The 16,521-nt window shown below is 35.8% G+C and overlaps 1 protein-coding gene across 12 annotated transcripts in view; it reads right to left on the minus strand.

Moving 5' to 3' along the window:
- The window catches only part of LOC148305724 (uncharacterized), a 32,456-nt gene extending 20,543 nt beyond the window's left edge, over positions 1-11,913 (minus strand). For 2 of the 12 annotated variants that reach the window (XR_015838119.1, XR_015838120.1), the window contains exons 1-5: positions 9,935-11,913; positions 5,225-5,528; positions 2,993-3,156; positions 2,306-2,380; positions 685-861 (exon numbers count right to left, since the gene is read on the minus strand). Coding sequence is in view for 9 of the 12 variants with exons in the window: in XM_088266209.1 (XP_088122335.1) it covers positions 685-861; positions 2,306-2,380; positions 2,993-3,156; positions 5,225-5,528; positions 9,935-9,994 (780 nt within the window). In the remaining 3 variants the exon portion in view is untranslated. Of the gene's footprint in view, positions 1-684; positions 862-2,305; positions 2,381-2,992; positions 3,157-5,224; positions 5,529-6,567; positions 6,668-9,566; positions 9,860-9,934 lie in introns of those variants that run through there. The other 10 variants (XR_015838118.1, XM_088266209.1, XM_088266204.1 and 7 more) reach the window with 10 other exon arrangements.
- Positions 11,914-16,521: the final 4,608 nt, after the last annotated feature.

A 16,521-nucleotide genomic window follows, 5' to 3' on the forward strand; every position in this document is an offset into this window, starting at 1 on the left:
CGCGCTTTAATTGGCTACAACTGTTATGGGTCTTTGCTATTGCAGGACTGATGGCATGGAATGCTCTTCCACAAGTAGTTAGAAATAATGAGGAGTGAGATGATCTTTATTAGAAAACAACTAAATATGCATTTGATTGCTAAATCATTTCCACAATCTCCTTTTCCCAGATAAAATCACCGTGAATCGCCCTTGAGGTAGTGTTTTAAGAAAAACGTGCTTTATAAATTGTTCCAAAATTATTATTGTTTTGAATAATATTTATCGCCACATGGCTTTCTGAAAATAAAATACTAACAAAATCTAAGCAAAATACCTGTGAAACAGTAAAATTCTAGACCATGATTTTAGTACTGCCCACAAATTTGCATAGTTGCATAAGTGTCCTATTCCACTGTTGTGAAACTGCATTGTCAGATGAAAATATGATAAATATAAAATCATATCAAACAGATTATAAGTAAAACTTATAATATATTTGGATAATTTATGACACAAATTTCGTAAAACACTATATCAAGGGCGCTTTCATTAAATTGCTTTGTATTAAACTGTAAAATAAATACCTGTAATTAAATTAAGAAAAAAAAGTCAATAATTTTGTAAAAAAAAAAGTATTAATTTTATTTCTTTCTAAAAATCATCTCACTCCACTTTATACGATTACATGATACACAATTTTACCTGTAATAGCTGCGGGTGGATCTGGACAATTTGTGGTTGGCCTTGGGAGAAGACCTGGTGCTGCTTATTGTTCTGTGGGGTCCCGGGGCCCTGCTGAGGCGCCCCCTGGGGCTGGGGCGCCTCAGCCATGCCCACTCCGCCAGGGAACATCTGCTGCAGCTGTTGCAACGTCACCACCTGACAAGATAATAAATCAATTATACTTCCGACACCTATCCCCACTTAATGGCACATAGGGCACTATATTGAATCCACACAGTGTCAATTATACTAATCAAAGGTGATCAGTCCTGCACTTCAGATTCTTAAGACACTGGTGAAGGAGCTCTACATATTAACACAATGTTGCCAGGAGGTTTTTTCTTCAACCCTGACCCTAATTATACTGAAGACAGTCTGCCGCCCGACCCTCAGTATACTAATCATAAGTAATCACAAACGCAATTCCGATCTACACAAACAATGTTTTTTGGTATTTCTCATGCCCTACCAAAAGTAAGAAAATAGAACGCTAATAAGCGTCACCCGCTCTCTACCAACAGTATGTAAAAGACGCTTTTAAGTGTTTCCTGCAAACAATGTGTTAATTAAACACTGGATTCCAGAGAAAAATTGTGTTGATATAATTATTGGGCTAAGTGTCTCAAAGTCCAACGGTTAACTGTTCATCAGCGTGAAAAATAATAATAGATCTAGCCAAAGAATGAATAATTTATTAGAAATCCCTTTTTGTAAATCCAGACTTGCGCAAAGACACTCATTTTTTCAGTCCACAAAGACTATTTGTTAGATGTTAATTACCTAAGTTTGTGTAGATTTAATTTTGCTTAGATTATTTATTGAAGAGACAGATTTAAGCTCCTTATTCTTGTGGTACATGCTTGCTAACTTTTTACTTTTCATCTTTTTCATGTTTTAAAGTTTTTAATTCTATTTAAAAAAATAATAATAATAATAATTTTTGGTTTCTGATGGTCAAGTATTTTTTTGTATTTTATATTAACACTATTATTCTTATTCACACAAAAATTATTATTCACACAAAAAACGCGCTTAGAGTGTCAGAAATGAAGACTCTGAGAAGCATAACAGGCAAGAGTCTTCGAGATAGATTGAGAAATGCCAAGATCAGGGAATTATGCGAGATCGAAGATGTCGTTAGGTGGGGAAGGCAACGAAGAAGACAATGGTATGCGCATGTGAGGAGAATGGAACCATCCAGACTCCCCCCACATCGCATTGTACGGCCAACCCCATGGTAGACGACTCCCGGGCAGACCACCAAAGAGATGGGCCGATAGCTGGGAATCGACGTCGCAGGAGGCTAATCCCTCTTAAAAACAGGCCGTAAGGCCTATAATAAGAAGAAGAAGAAGAAGACTATTATTCTAGTTCTACTTATAATACCTATACCCTTATACCCTTTACTATGACTAAATTATATTGTATACCCACACACAGGCTATGCCATTGTGGGATATTTTTTTGTATTTATATTTATATTTTATTCATATTTTTTTGTATTTGAATTTATGTCATGTAATGCAAAAGAATTTAAAATAAAGAAAAAAAAGTTGTTAAGCATGGAAGTTAGTCGAGCATTGCATAATAAGAAACAAACCTGAGGTTGTTGAGGTTGAGGTGCCACAGTCTGTACTTGCGCAAGACTCGCTATAGCTGCATTCAATTCGTTTCCCTAAAAAAAATAGCACTCGTTAAATGTGAATAACAAAAAAAAAACAAAGGTTAAAATATAAATAATATGAAAAGCGGACAAATAAAATTTAATGAAAATCTTTTTTATCATTCTATTATTCCGTTTTGTAATACAAAACATTTGTTGAGAAACAAAGCATTTCTTACAATCTTGTAATATAAAAGAAACATAAACCCTAACTGTGATTTATTTATTCTTCTTCTGTGCGTGTCCTATCAGGTCCCCCTGATGTCGACTTTCACTTGAGAGTAATTGTCCTTGTCTTGGGCAGCTCTAAACAGCGCCTCGACAGTCCTGATCCCCGTCCAATCTCGTATATTTCGGAGTCAGGAGATCTGTCTTCTGCCAACACCTCGTCGATTCGTTTACATAAAACAATATCTGGTACTGGTTTTGTGATTGCGATTTTATTCAACTTTGGATTGTATTTATTGATTATGATAAATTGCTGTTCCACGATTAATTGAAAAGTCACAAAAACATAAACATAGTTGACCATTTATTATTACTGATGATAGCGAGGTCCAGTTGGTCACCTTTTGCTGGTAAACATTGATAAGATTATAAGATAATTAGTAGATATGTAGTTACGGTTAGGCCTTGCTGTTGTAGCTGATGCACGAGGGCGGCGCTGATGACTCTGACTTGCTGATGCTGCTGAGGGCCCACTTGCTGGATCTGCTGCAGTTGGGGTATTTGAGATAGTTGCACCACTTGAGGGGACAGCTGGACCGCTTGCACGTTGCCATCGTTACCTGTGACATGCAAATAATCATCGAGATATAAGAAAATCTTTTCCCACCAAGACTGACTACTCTTCAAAAGCATTGAAATAATTTTAATATTGATTCTCATTTGAGTATTTTGATATTAGTGTCTCGACTTGAAATGAAACATCTATCGTTTTTATATGAAGGAAGATGGAAGTCTGAATCTCAAGGCTTATGACCTGGCATTTATTTGACTGGCTTAAGTGTACATTGTACACTTGTGTAACGTTCATCACCCTGTCCATTATTGAATATCCATAATATGGATATTAAATGCATATATTATATGCAACACTGGTGGATTCCTTTCACACGCTAGCTCTTAGTTCATAGATTTGTTAGTATGGTTAATTGTGGCACCATGTATGTCTTATATGTATGTTAATTTTATAGGCATATAGTGATTTTGCGTTCAGAATAAAAGTGATTTATGTTTTATTTTATTGTGATTATTATCAATAATAATAAAAACTTATCCCTTGACATCTCAACATAGATGAAGAAGAATATAGAAATCTAGGTCAGACTTCCATATTCATCTTCGACTATGTAAAGATGTCAATATAAATAATAGTGAACAAGGATTTGGACACACTCAAAATGTTTTGAATGAATTAATTTTAACTACCGTAGAACGGGATTTGAACTTTGATGTGTTACTTGAGCCCAGTACAAAAAAGAGATTTAAACCTGTATTTGGTGTACAATAATGAACGTATTATGACAATAAGTGTCACCTGTCAGGAAAACAATGAATCATGTCTATACATTCATTACTTATTAAAAAAATTGTACTGGGCTCAAGTAACACATCAAAGTTCAAGTTAGCCCCGTTCACAGTACATCTCTGGTATAAACTAAAAACATCGAAATAGAAGTATGAATTTAAATAATGGTTCCGTACATGCCTTGAAATTTTTCAGTTTTAAAATAATCAAATTGCTGTCTCATTTATTCAGTCCAGATAACTAAGTAATATATTTATAATACACTTAAAGTTTCATTTATTCAGTCCAGATAACTAAGTAATGTATTTATGATGCACTTAAAGTGAGTGGAATAATACAAAAACGTGACTAGCACTTATTACTGTTTATTACAAGTAATATGCAAGATGGTTAGAATGAATGTAACACACCTGGAGTTTCATTATTTTTCCAGTGATAGTTTTCACTTAAAACATTGACCTAATGGCACCAAATATTTTACTGTACATTTTCCTTAATAGCAACATCTTCATGTATCCTGCCAGATCCCTCCGACGTTGACGTTCACTTGGGAGAAACCTTGTCAGTCCTTGGCAGCACGAAACAACTCCTGCACACCTCTCATCCCAGTCCACTCTCGAATGTTTCAAAGCCAGGAATGCTACCTTCTTCCAACCCTTCTGCGACCCTCAACCTTCCCTTTTACGATCATTTCTAGGATGGTATACTTTTAATACCCGCGTGTTGAGAATTCTTTATAACTCCTTGGTGCGAAGTAGACTCGAGAATGGCTCGATGATTTGGGGGCCACACGAGCTTAAGTACTCTCTTATGGTAGAGAAAGTCCAAAAGAAGTTTCTGAGGTATCTCTACATGAGAGAGTACGGCTATAATCCTTGGCTCTACCCGACAGAGTTTCTCCAGGGTATGCTTGGCTACAATAGTTTAGAGACTAGAAGGAATGTGTATTTGATTACGCATTTTTATCGATAATCCTGAAATTATCCGGAACATTGGTCTATATGTTCCCAATAGTTACCTAAGACAGCGTCGACATAGATTGTTTCAAATTCCTATACAGGATCAACCTGTCGATGGTTATGCCTGTAGGAAGAGCTACCGCTATGTTGAACAATATCTAATTGGATATTGATCTGTTCCATATGTCTGAAGGAGTTTTCCGAAGCGGGATTCTCCTACACCTTTAGCAATAGTTCTTACATTTATTTTATTTTAATGTATTTTAATGTATACAATTTAAATTTTTATATGGTTTGTAATGTATATATTAATTTAAATAAATAAATTGAATTGAATTGAAAAATAAATTTAGCAAAATAATTTACCAGTTATTGTATAGTGGATTGTTTCTTTTTGTTCCGGTGACGAGTTTGCATCTTGCTGCTGTTGTTGTTGCTGTTGCTGCTGTTGTTGCTGTTGCTGCTGCTGCTGTTGCTGCTGTTGTTGCTGCTGCTGTTGTTGCTGCTGCTGTTGTTGCTGCTGCTGTTGCTGTTGTTGCTGCTGTTGTTGCTGTTGCTGTTGTTGCTGCTGCTGACCTCCAGCAGGCGCCATTATTTGGGAGGCACTGGGACCAATCTTACTGCAAGTGGCCGCTAAAAGCGCTAAAGGAGAAGGAGTCACTTGAGATTCCTAAAACAATAAATGAGAAATATATTGAATTTTCACTAAGCTATAAAACAAATGTCGACCAAAACAATAAAAACTAACAAAATAAAAACGAATGATAAAATTAAAACAAAAGAAACTATAAATTAGGTAGGTACTCATATTAAAGACTCATTGCATTGTAATGTTGGTAGTAGGATTTTTTTTAATGTTATTCTTGTAGTCAATTTTGGCGGTCGGTAATGGTGTGATTTTTTTTTTTTTTTAAATGTATGTGCCTTGTTTGTAAATCCTGAATATTTGCATTCTTTTTATGTAAAAAAAATATGTGAGTTTAGTTATTTAAGGTTTTGTGTTTTTCGAATGTATCAAGTATTATAATAATATGTACGAACTTATATGTATTCCATTATTTTTTGGCAGCGTTCTATTGATTTTCCAGATTTTAGTAAAAATTTAATTAAATATATGGATTTTATTCTGGTGATAGTATAAAGTTCCATATTCGCGACTCGATTTCGAGAAGGGAATTTCTCAGAACAACGTGTGGCGTTATGAATTTCATTAAAAAAGAGTATGAGAATTCAAATTTCTGTTAAATTTTAATTAAAAAAACCCAGTTGATTAAGCAAATTCTGAATCTTTATTAAGACTATTAGACATCACGTGTTATTATTACTGACAAAACAAACAAAATGTTTATTTATTTCAACTTCATGTACAGAAAAGAAATAAGTACATTGGCGGGCTTATTGCTAAAAAGCAATATCTTCCAACCGACCAAAAATGTTGTTATGATTTATTCGAAATAAAATAAAATAATAATAGTAATGAATTAACAAAATTTATTGATTATGTGCGTGGCATGCGTTTAAAATGTTGATTTTCAATGTAAAAAAAAATAGTTTAAAAATTCTACAGACAACCATTTCATTGATATCTTTCTAGGTACCTACTCGAGAGGTTAACATGGCCGCAAGGGATTGTTAATATCCACCTTGCAATTAAGCACCGCGCGTATTATAATATAGGGTTTCCTTTTAATTTGCATCCCCCGACTCACCCTCCGGGCAGGCCGCGAGCACCCCTCGACGGGAGGGATGGTTTAAAGTTGACTGATGGCTCCGCCCCTACGGACCGGGAGCCGGGACCAATTTAGGCCATCGTCTGCAATCATGGGCGTATCTATTATAAGGGAATTGGGTGGACTGCCCACCACCCACCACCCACTTCCCGCGTTTCCGGTCCCCGGTTCCCGCCGATCGATTTCATCTGTCAATTTTCCCGCGCTCATATTCGAAACTTCAAAACGAACTTGAAACAGACTTTGGAATGGCCAACTGGTTAACAATTTTCACCTTTTATTTTGTAACTGGCATGAAATAACCTGATCTTTATGCACTTTGCATAGCTGATTTCAAAAACGTTAGCAAATTATAGCAAAAAGCAGTTCATATATGTATAAACATATAATGTTATCGTATTCAATATTAATAAGTTAATATATTTCTACTATTACTCCATAATTATAAATACTTTTTTTGAATCCCTTAGACCTTAGACTTGTCTAGATACCAACCACTATTACGGTTTTAACGTATGGGGTCCGTACAAACAAAAATATGACTGTAACATCAAAACTTGACGTGATACAAGCTTGTCACCATATAGACTTTGAATAAGAACGATTAACTTAGTCCAAATCAGTCATCAAAATTTCAGTTACAAAATCATTGTTGGCCAGTGTAATTAACCACTCGACAGTTGAATTTCGGAGAGCAAATTCGTCGGTGCAGGAAATCATCACCAAACAACTCGAAACAAGGCTACCCGAACACCGTTCGGGTTAGTCAATAAAAACAAATACATAAATATATTTGGCTCGGGCAAATCAACACCACCATGTTGGAACACGATTTGCCCGAGCAGCACTCGGACTCGCCGATGCAACACAAACTCCTTGCCCGAGTCAAGCTCGGGATAAACTGGCAACTGGGGCTTATATTATTCGACAATATGTAATGCAATTTGCAGAAATGGCCCGCTAAGGTCGAGAGCCACTACTCTCATATATCACAATGGCTGTGAATTGTTACGGTATAATCGAACAATGAGGACTTTGACCGTGCGTGTTCTCAATTCCCAACGAAAGAAAAACATGGGCATCATTATATTATCCTTCGTTTTCTCTATACGAGTATGTAATGAATTATCAGTTTTTAACGCTTTAATCAGATGTTCAAAAACTTTGAGTTTTTTTTATAATTTAGAATTCTTTCTTTGCGAATAGTAATTGATGCCCATTGTGGCTTAAATATTGTTTTCCATTTTTAACACATTTTTAGAGATATGGCTATCTACATTTTCGGCAAATTACAATACATTAATTTGACTTTAACGTATGATTTGATCGCATGATTAAATGAATACTCGAATAAGCACATATACCTGCACTACTAATTCAGATAATGTAGCATTATTTCCTTTTTAAATCTTGAATCGGTTTTGAAAATTTGCGAGTATTTTTGGCAAGTCCCGCGATTTCTCTCCACCCCTCAGCAAACAATAAATCTAGTTCCGCCTCCGACCAGCATTTCCACCTACCACCCTCTACGTTTTTAGGGGGAAGAGTATCCCCCAGTTAACGGACGACCCTTTGAAAATAACTCGACCATCATTTTTTAACAGTGGGAAAATATCAAGTTTCAACTGTGTTCTGATGTACGTTTTGACTATAAGTGAAAAAAATATGTGTTTTTTTATTAAATATCTGCTTAGTTACGGGCAATGTAAGTATCTTCGTATGTTACATACTTACACTAAACATTCAAAATCTTTGTTTTTATCAACGTTCATGGAATAATAACGACGTTTAAAAGGCAAAAACCAGTAAGCGACACTTTAATCATAGATTATATAATATTATGCACCTGTTTCCTGTTGTTGACAACTTTAGCTTCAACCAAACAAAATTTCTCTACTATCTGATCAAAGACTTTGCTCAAGGACGCAAATTTGATATTTTATTGGTATCAACTGGTGTTGCACATTAAAATATCTCTATAGAAACGCTTTCCGAAAACGTATTTCTTTGTAAAATCGGAGACAGTGAATTTAAAAAAAAGTTCGACTCGAAATGGCTCTTATGGCGTTTTGACTTTAGTCAGTAACGAGTAAATTTAAAGACATAATTTATCAATGATGTTTTTTAGCGAGAAAATAACAGTCCCTTCACCTCCGCCCACAAGTAGGCGCACGTGTCCTTATGCTATTTCCTACATCACATCTGCCCGACACGCCTATCTGAAGGGCGGGGGGAGGGGGAGGCGGACACCGGCCGAGGGCGGGAAATTACAAATTTTTAAACCTCTACAAAGCACCCGGCAAACTTCACTATAAACACTTACAAAGTCAAGTTCCGAAACCGTACTTGAAAATAATAAATGGTAATCTTCGGTAAGTTACATAGCTACAATAAAAACATAAATACGAAAAAAAATTATAATAATATTTATTAAAGAGAATCCTTTTTCAAAATATCGGTTGGTTTTTGTTTTTCACCAACCAGTGGCGCTGGTGGGCCACAGAATTAAACTTGTATAAGTAAGTACTCGTTTACCTTGTGCAGTGATAACATTACATTCCAGTTTCAAATTGCATCCAGTGCGATAACAACATGTGTTATGACGTCAACATTTTGTGAATCACTCTCTAACTTTGTGAATTCTGTCGGTACACAGTTAAGATTGTAAATGGTGAAACGTGAATCCATACCTCCATTCGTCCCACTAAAAATAATGTTTGTATCGTCGCCGTCTAACTTGGAAGTTACAAAGGAACACACTTGTTTGGCGGTGACCTTCTAGCGAAAATATGAATAATACATAGATTTAGATAATTATTCCGTTATTAAGACTACATTTACGATTATACGTGTATATACTAATAACTTGAGCATTCTATAAGAAACCAACGTTATACTTTTTTACTACGTAAGAAAAATAAACGATTAATACGGACAATACGACAAATGAATACAATAAATATGCTTTTCATACTTACAATAAACCTTGGAATGCAGACATTTTCAAAAAAATATAATATTTATCACAGAAGCGAAAGAATGTGCATCTGCACTGAGAGGCGACCGGAATCGAGTCTCGACGCAATGACTCTTATGTAAAACGAAATCGATGTCGCGATGGACAAAACTAATGTTGGAAGTCCTTCTTGCCAATGAAATGAAGTGGGGTGTATTATAAACACATGAATCAGTTTAGATTCGGAAAGGGAGTAGTCAATGTCCCCCAACAAGTACCTCCCGCGCGTCACAAGCCGTGCCCCAAAAGCCCGTTACTCCTTTTGCCCCGCCTCTACCCTGCGCAAACACAGCAGATAACGCAAGCAAAATCCAGGTGGTGGACACTTACTTTTATGTTTTTATCCAATTTAATATACTCCGATTTGTTTTTTACAGAGTCAGACGACATTATTTACACAACAAGCACTGGTGACTATCTGTTTTCTTTGTTCAACATAATTCCACAGCGCGGACACTCGACACAGAACACACGGCAGAATGCGTTTTCGGACGCGTGGTGAACGAAACTGACACGAAGCGAGCGTTCGGCTACGTTCGGATTAATTACTCCGCGCTGATATTTTGACAAAAACACACATTTTCATTGAAGTTATCAAAAATCCAAATATGCAAAGTTACTTGTACATATTTTTCACATGTTTTAAAAATACATTTATTTTGTTTTATGGAAAAATATTTATATTCGGAACTACTTGCACACAGCCGGTTATATTTTAAGGCCGAACAATAAAATACGTAGGATCGTTGTGTGGCCTCAGATATCTGCCATTGGTAGGTAGCAGATGCGAACTGGGTCGCCCTTCCCTTGCCCGCGGCACTGCCAGCGTTACCTTTCCTATACCTGACTCGCAATAACAATCATCACTCGATAGAAAGTTATTAATTCAACGCCCATATGGCATCCTCATCCGGCGAGACTAAAGGATGAATCGACCAAATAATGAAGTAGTCAATCCTAAAACTTTATTTTCTTTCTGCGTAAGAAGATATGAGAACTATTTAATAATGCATTTTAATTAAATACAAATTAAAATTAAAAATCATTAACGAGTAAAAAATATAAGATCCTTAAATAAAATCACGATACTACGAAAAGGCTCGCGTCGAGAGCATTCTCAATTTGACGAGCGCTTACTGCTACCACTGACCGCATAAAAAGGGATGTATTTACGAGTACTCGAGTTGAGTTCTTCTTAGAAATAGAGGCACATTTCGCTGACACGTCTTGCGCTCGATTATTTATCCGAGCTATTTTGGTAGCGGACCTCGGGGGTGTTTTCTCAATAATTGGCGACCGGTTTGGGCGTCACTGGTGGGCCGGTCTTGACAAGGGGGGACGCATTTCCGCCACCCCGCGATGTAACAAATCCGTAGACACATACTCCATAGGCGAGCGGTGCGGACGAAACAGGCTCGGGACTCTAGCCCCGAAGAGGGCACCAATACCGAATGGAACGCCATTTGCCTAAACTCGGTTTGGTTTAAGAGACGATCATTTTAGTTAAGGGTGCTGAAATACTTCGCTTGACGACCTTTTATTTTTTTGATAGGATTTGTAACTAAAATTCCGCCCTCCCAAGCCGATGCACAGTAGGACAAAATTTGATAAAAAAAGGATTTACGACAGTATGACATAAGACAAAAAGTATGCTTAAATGTTGTGTTGGTCGTTACCGTTTTCAAGAGAAGTGCTCTCGTAAAAAAACACGTGTTAAATGCATCCCTACGACCTCGTCAATACAGTGAATACAATAGACAATAGCGACCCAAAAACATGTACTTACTCTAACTTCTATTTGTGCAATTTATTATTAAAACTTCACGAAAAAATATCCTTGCAGTAAAAAACACATAAAATTTTAAACTTTATGGAGTACTGGGGCAATTTTAAAACCCCAAAAACACGCTAGCTCGCATCTACTACGTTGAGAAAGTTGGGGCTTGTGCGCCCGCGTACCTTGCCGCCGTCATGGAGTACCTAGCTGCCAAGGTGTTGGAAATGCCTAGCCTCCAGTGACAACAAGAAGACCAGCATTACCTCCGCCATCTGCAGTCGAATATCCACAATGACGGGACCTTAACAAGCTGTTCTCCGGCATTACCATTACACAGTGAGGCGTCCTGTCCAACATCTTGGCCATGCTCCAGCTCAAGAAGACCGAGAAGAAAGCGCAACAATATGGCGGCTCCACTTTCCTGCCTTCAGACTCAGCCGATTGACGACGTTTTTCATTAATATATATTTTTTTCATTTTCTCTCATCATCAATTCCATATCATAATCCATACCTGTATAAGCGCCCTTGAGGTGGGTTTTTTTACGAAAATGGCGCTATATAAATCATCCAAGATTATTATTATTATTATTTCCTATAGCTACATGCGTCATGCGTCGTGCTTTAAACCATAAGCTGTTTTAAATTATAAACCACTGACTTTACAATTCCCTGTTTTTTTACTCCAAAATATAGCTCTGGAATTTGTCGCAACAAGCTAAAAAGTATCACTGAATTCTATTTATAATTGCTATACGAACGTAGCACAAAAATTTATTCACTGACTCCACAGTATTTTCCCTCCACCTGACAGACACATTTTTTTTAAAAATGACTACGCGTTTATATGTCCTCCTTTTCAGCCGTATGATGTGACAGCTAAAATTGTAGTGGCTAAAGAAAAGGTTGGAAAATATTAGATTTCATGATAGCAAAATTTCGTGCTGACCTTTTTTATTGTTGGCTCATGGCGCTGAATACTCTTTAGCCGGCCCTGATGTACATTTATGCTTTAAATATCTATCAATTTTCATTCACCATCAGGGTGTAGACACATTAAAAACATTAACATTAGGATGTAAACATTAAAATAGGCGGGCTATTTTAATATATAACACAAAAATACTTGTAGAAGAGGAACATGTAAAAGTTTCCTTGTGCGTAATGCCATGTATGATAATCTGTTTTTTCTTGACTTTTCTTTTTTTTTCTTTACCTATTTCTCCCTGGTTGCTCTCATTTGCTTATTTTCAAGTGTGGACAGTTTATTTGATTTTATGAAAATTTCTTTACAGATAGATATTATTGAGAATAATATCGTCGGTCTTTTTTATTTTTATTTATTTATTTTCAAATTTGAAAGAAACGTAATTCTTTTACTTAAATGAAGTTACGTCGAGGGACATCGCTGCGTGGATTTAGAAAAAAGAGTACACAATATTGTATATTATCATGAACAAAAAACTAGATTCGCGAAATTTAAATTTAATTAGCCCTTTAAAACGTTTTTTTGATAAAATCTGTTCAAAGGTGTTGATACTTACAGTATAGTATGAAAACTTTAAAAGTAAATATATTAACGCACTAATATTATCTAATAGAATTACGTTTATGAAATTTCGCTGACGGTAATTTTTTTTCGGAATCTAATTTTGTAAATACATACCTATATGATTCGTAAGTAAGTAATTTATAGTAAAAGAAATAAATTACTTTTTTTTATTAATTATCTAACTTTCAAGTAAGTGACTCTGAAATCTATCTACGGCTTATCCTACTTATGTACGTATAAGTTTTATTGCCCATTCCTACTCGTGCGTGGGTTTACTCGTTATGTTTAAAGTTACTTTGATTTCAAGTAATTCATGAGTGAAAATTCTAAGCAAAAACATTCGCTTATATACCCAAGTATCAATCCCCTTTATCATCATCGATGTATATTGGAGAATGTACCTACATAAACCTATTTGTTAAAGATCATGAATCACACACAATGCAACTTTTAACTACTCAAATGGATACGTTTTTTAAACAACCGCGAACACTGGATTCATCGCATGATTACTGTTTACGTTTATACGCATTTAGCAGTCGTCAATAGGATTTGTGGACTAAATTCTCATTTATCCCTCAATTCTGAGTTGTTCATCATAGACAACCTTTGAACCCGGTGTCCATCCCTTGTAGTTACCCCCTCCAGCCGCCCCGGGGCCGCCCGCCGCCCCACCACGCCCCCGGCCCGCCCACCGGAACCAACCACCTCGGCCTAATCATTTCCTCGGATTGCTACCTGAAGAACATCGCGCCTGCTGCGATCTGTTCAGACTGCCGGCTCGAGGACTTGACTACCAGCCCTGGAAATGTGGCAAACCCATCACCGTTCGTTGTTCATCGCCCAGACACGTTTTCGTACAATGAAATTGCGCTTTTCGTACAATTTCTATCCCCGGAAGCTTATCAAATTGTAAATTATACAAATACCTAATCATTTCGTGTATAATTTAACAATTTGGGTCGATATTTATATTTAAAAATATGTACATTTGATTTTCTACCTGCTTTTCCCGGATTTTCACCAGATTACTTAGATTTCCACTGGATTTCAATAATTATTTTAGAAAATACTACCTGCATACTATTAGTATCATTGAACGTTAGATAATGAATGCCCCTTTTGATTAGCAGCTACCACAACATGAAGATATGGCATTTTCCGTTTTTCTTCCTGAGAATTCCGTGGGAAATGGTGTGGACCATATGAAACGACAATAGGTCGTCTAAAGATCACAATTTTACCTTGAGGCAAATGTGTATTTGTAGTTGTAGGTATGTATGAATAATGACTCAAATTTGATTCTAAAAACTGTCTAGAAGAAATTAATGCAGATAGACATTTTTTTACAAGTACGAGTAGAAAGGGTACTTCGGATAGGGCGATAGGGTAACAAAACCATAGATGATGATTTGTGATAACAAATGATAACTCATAAGCAAAAGGTATACCAAATAAAGAAAATGATAAGCGATGTTGCATTTTAACTAAATTGGGAACTCAATCGCGAATGCTTACTATCGCATTGACAAGTATCCTGTATAATATATAATACATCAAACTTACGAGCTGAGCTCTTGTCTGTTCAGCACCTTTCACCTCTTACTTTCCAAAGCCAGTTATCTGATCCTCATACTACACGACACTCTGCTCTACATAACTTCTTCTTGGTCTTCCTTGGCTTCTTTTTTCTTCTACATTTTATTATTCTACAATTATCGCTACCGATAAACCCGTCATGTCTCAGGACATGTATCATCTTCCCTTTTTTGTTTTCTATTATTTCAATCAGGTTTTTTTCTTTCACTCTTCTTAAAACATCTTGCTTTACTTAAATTTACTCCACATTTACTGGCCGTTCTCGGAAAGTTTATTTTTACTTATAAGTACATGATTTTTGTATGACGCGGAGTGTGGGTTTGTAATTACAATTTAATCGCTCAATTTGTTAGTTGATATTTGTTCTGTTGTATTTTATTTTCTCTTGGCTCAAGGAAAAGTTCTCGAGTATTTAATATTTATGTATTTCGTATCTTAATAACGTTTTTTTCCAATTTCGATTAAATGGCGTATTTCGGCGCCAAAAATGTCTTAAAAATCAATAAAATCGCATTAATTGCATTAATTTTTCATGTAATTAAACATACATTAATTTTTCTCGTTCGTCGAGGTAGAAAAAAATCATTTTTTGGGACACAAAACTCATCTTGATTTTAATGTCTATTTTAAACTTAATTTTTAAAACAGTAGTCAGTAACTTGTAGAAAATTTAATTATCTACAATATAATATTAGTCATTGTATTTTTTCTCAAAGATCGATATTTTCCGGCTTAGGCCTTAAAAAGACAGGCGAAACGAATTATTGTATTATTTCGCTGATTTTTAACTTAAGCGTATAAATCACAGATTTCCAAATTGGGCAATATCGCCCACTTGTGGGCGATTAAGGAATCTTGGTGGGCAATAATGGCTTCGGGAGAATTTTGTAGGCGATGTGAAGACGAATAGGCAATAACAGTTGAAAAAATAATGTGTAAAAATGTTTTTTGCATTTTTTATTTTGTTTAAAGCAAATACTTTTTGCATGAAACATTTGCGTTTTAAACGCAAAATTTTGCGTTTAAAGGTACTATAAAATAGCCGCTTTGACCCTTTTCCCAGGTAGGTATAAGTACGAGTATATACTTAGATAAGTACCTACCTAATCCACAGTGACAAGGGATATTTTTTTGTGGATAGATATTTTAAGTTTAAATGTGTTTATATTTTCATTTTATCAAATAACTTATTATTATTGATTTTTCAAACTTCTTATTTCAAATTACATAAATACACATACAAGTAACATGAATATATTGGTGAATATAAAAATACGCTTAAAATCAACCATTATCATAAATAGAGATACAGATTCCCAAAAGTGAGCGATGAAAAATATTGACATCGAAAAATGGGTGTCGATTAAAAATAACTTTGGGAATCAATGGTATAAATGATAACAAGTTGTAGGGGAAACATCTCGTAACTTCCATTTCATCCCGTTTCTCCTAAGATCAATAATTTTGGGTTTACCATACCTTCCTAGGCGGTAGATACTATCAGTGCGGTTCTAGGTTAGGGCGGGACGAGTGAAATTTTCGCGCCAGGGCCATAGAGATGTGCTTAGCGGAAATTTATGTAGGTACGTACTTTTCGAATTTATCTATGGATGTTCATCTTTATAAATACAAGTTGTACCTAGTGGGAGTAAAAATTATTTTAAAAAGTATCGTAGGTACTAGATTTCAATAATAGTGAACTATTATTTTTTCCCTTTTTTTTGTCCCTTACGCCGAAATTTTATATAAATAAATTAAAATAAGTATCCGAAGGGTAACACCGCTTGTGTTCCTATATGGAATGCAAGTAAGGTAGAGTAGGCACTGATTTTGTGAATGTAGGAGATGAATACCTATAATACGAGTACCTACCTATACCAGTGGGCAGGGGCATGCATTCCATATAGGCAGAAAACCAGTGCCTATCCTAATTTATCCGCGTGATATATAAAAACACAGCCAGTACCTACCCTACCTTACTTCCTACCCT

This window comes from Brachycentrus maculatus, unplaced genomic scaffold (genome assembly GCF_059751285.1).
Source record: "Brachycentrus maculatus isolate JH-2025_06_01 unplaced genomic scaffold, ASM5975128v1 h1tg000263l, whole genome shotgun sequence".
Taxonomy (NCBI): domain Eukaryota; kingdom Metazoa; phylum Arthropoda; class Insecta; order Trichoptera; family Brachycentridae; genus Brachycentrus; species Brachycentrus maculatus.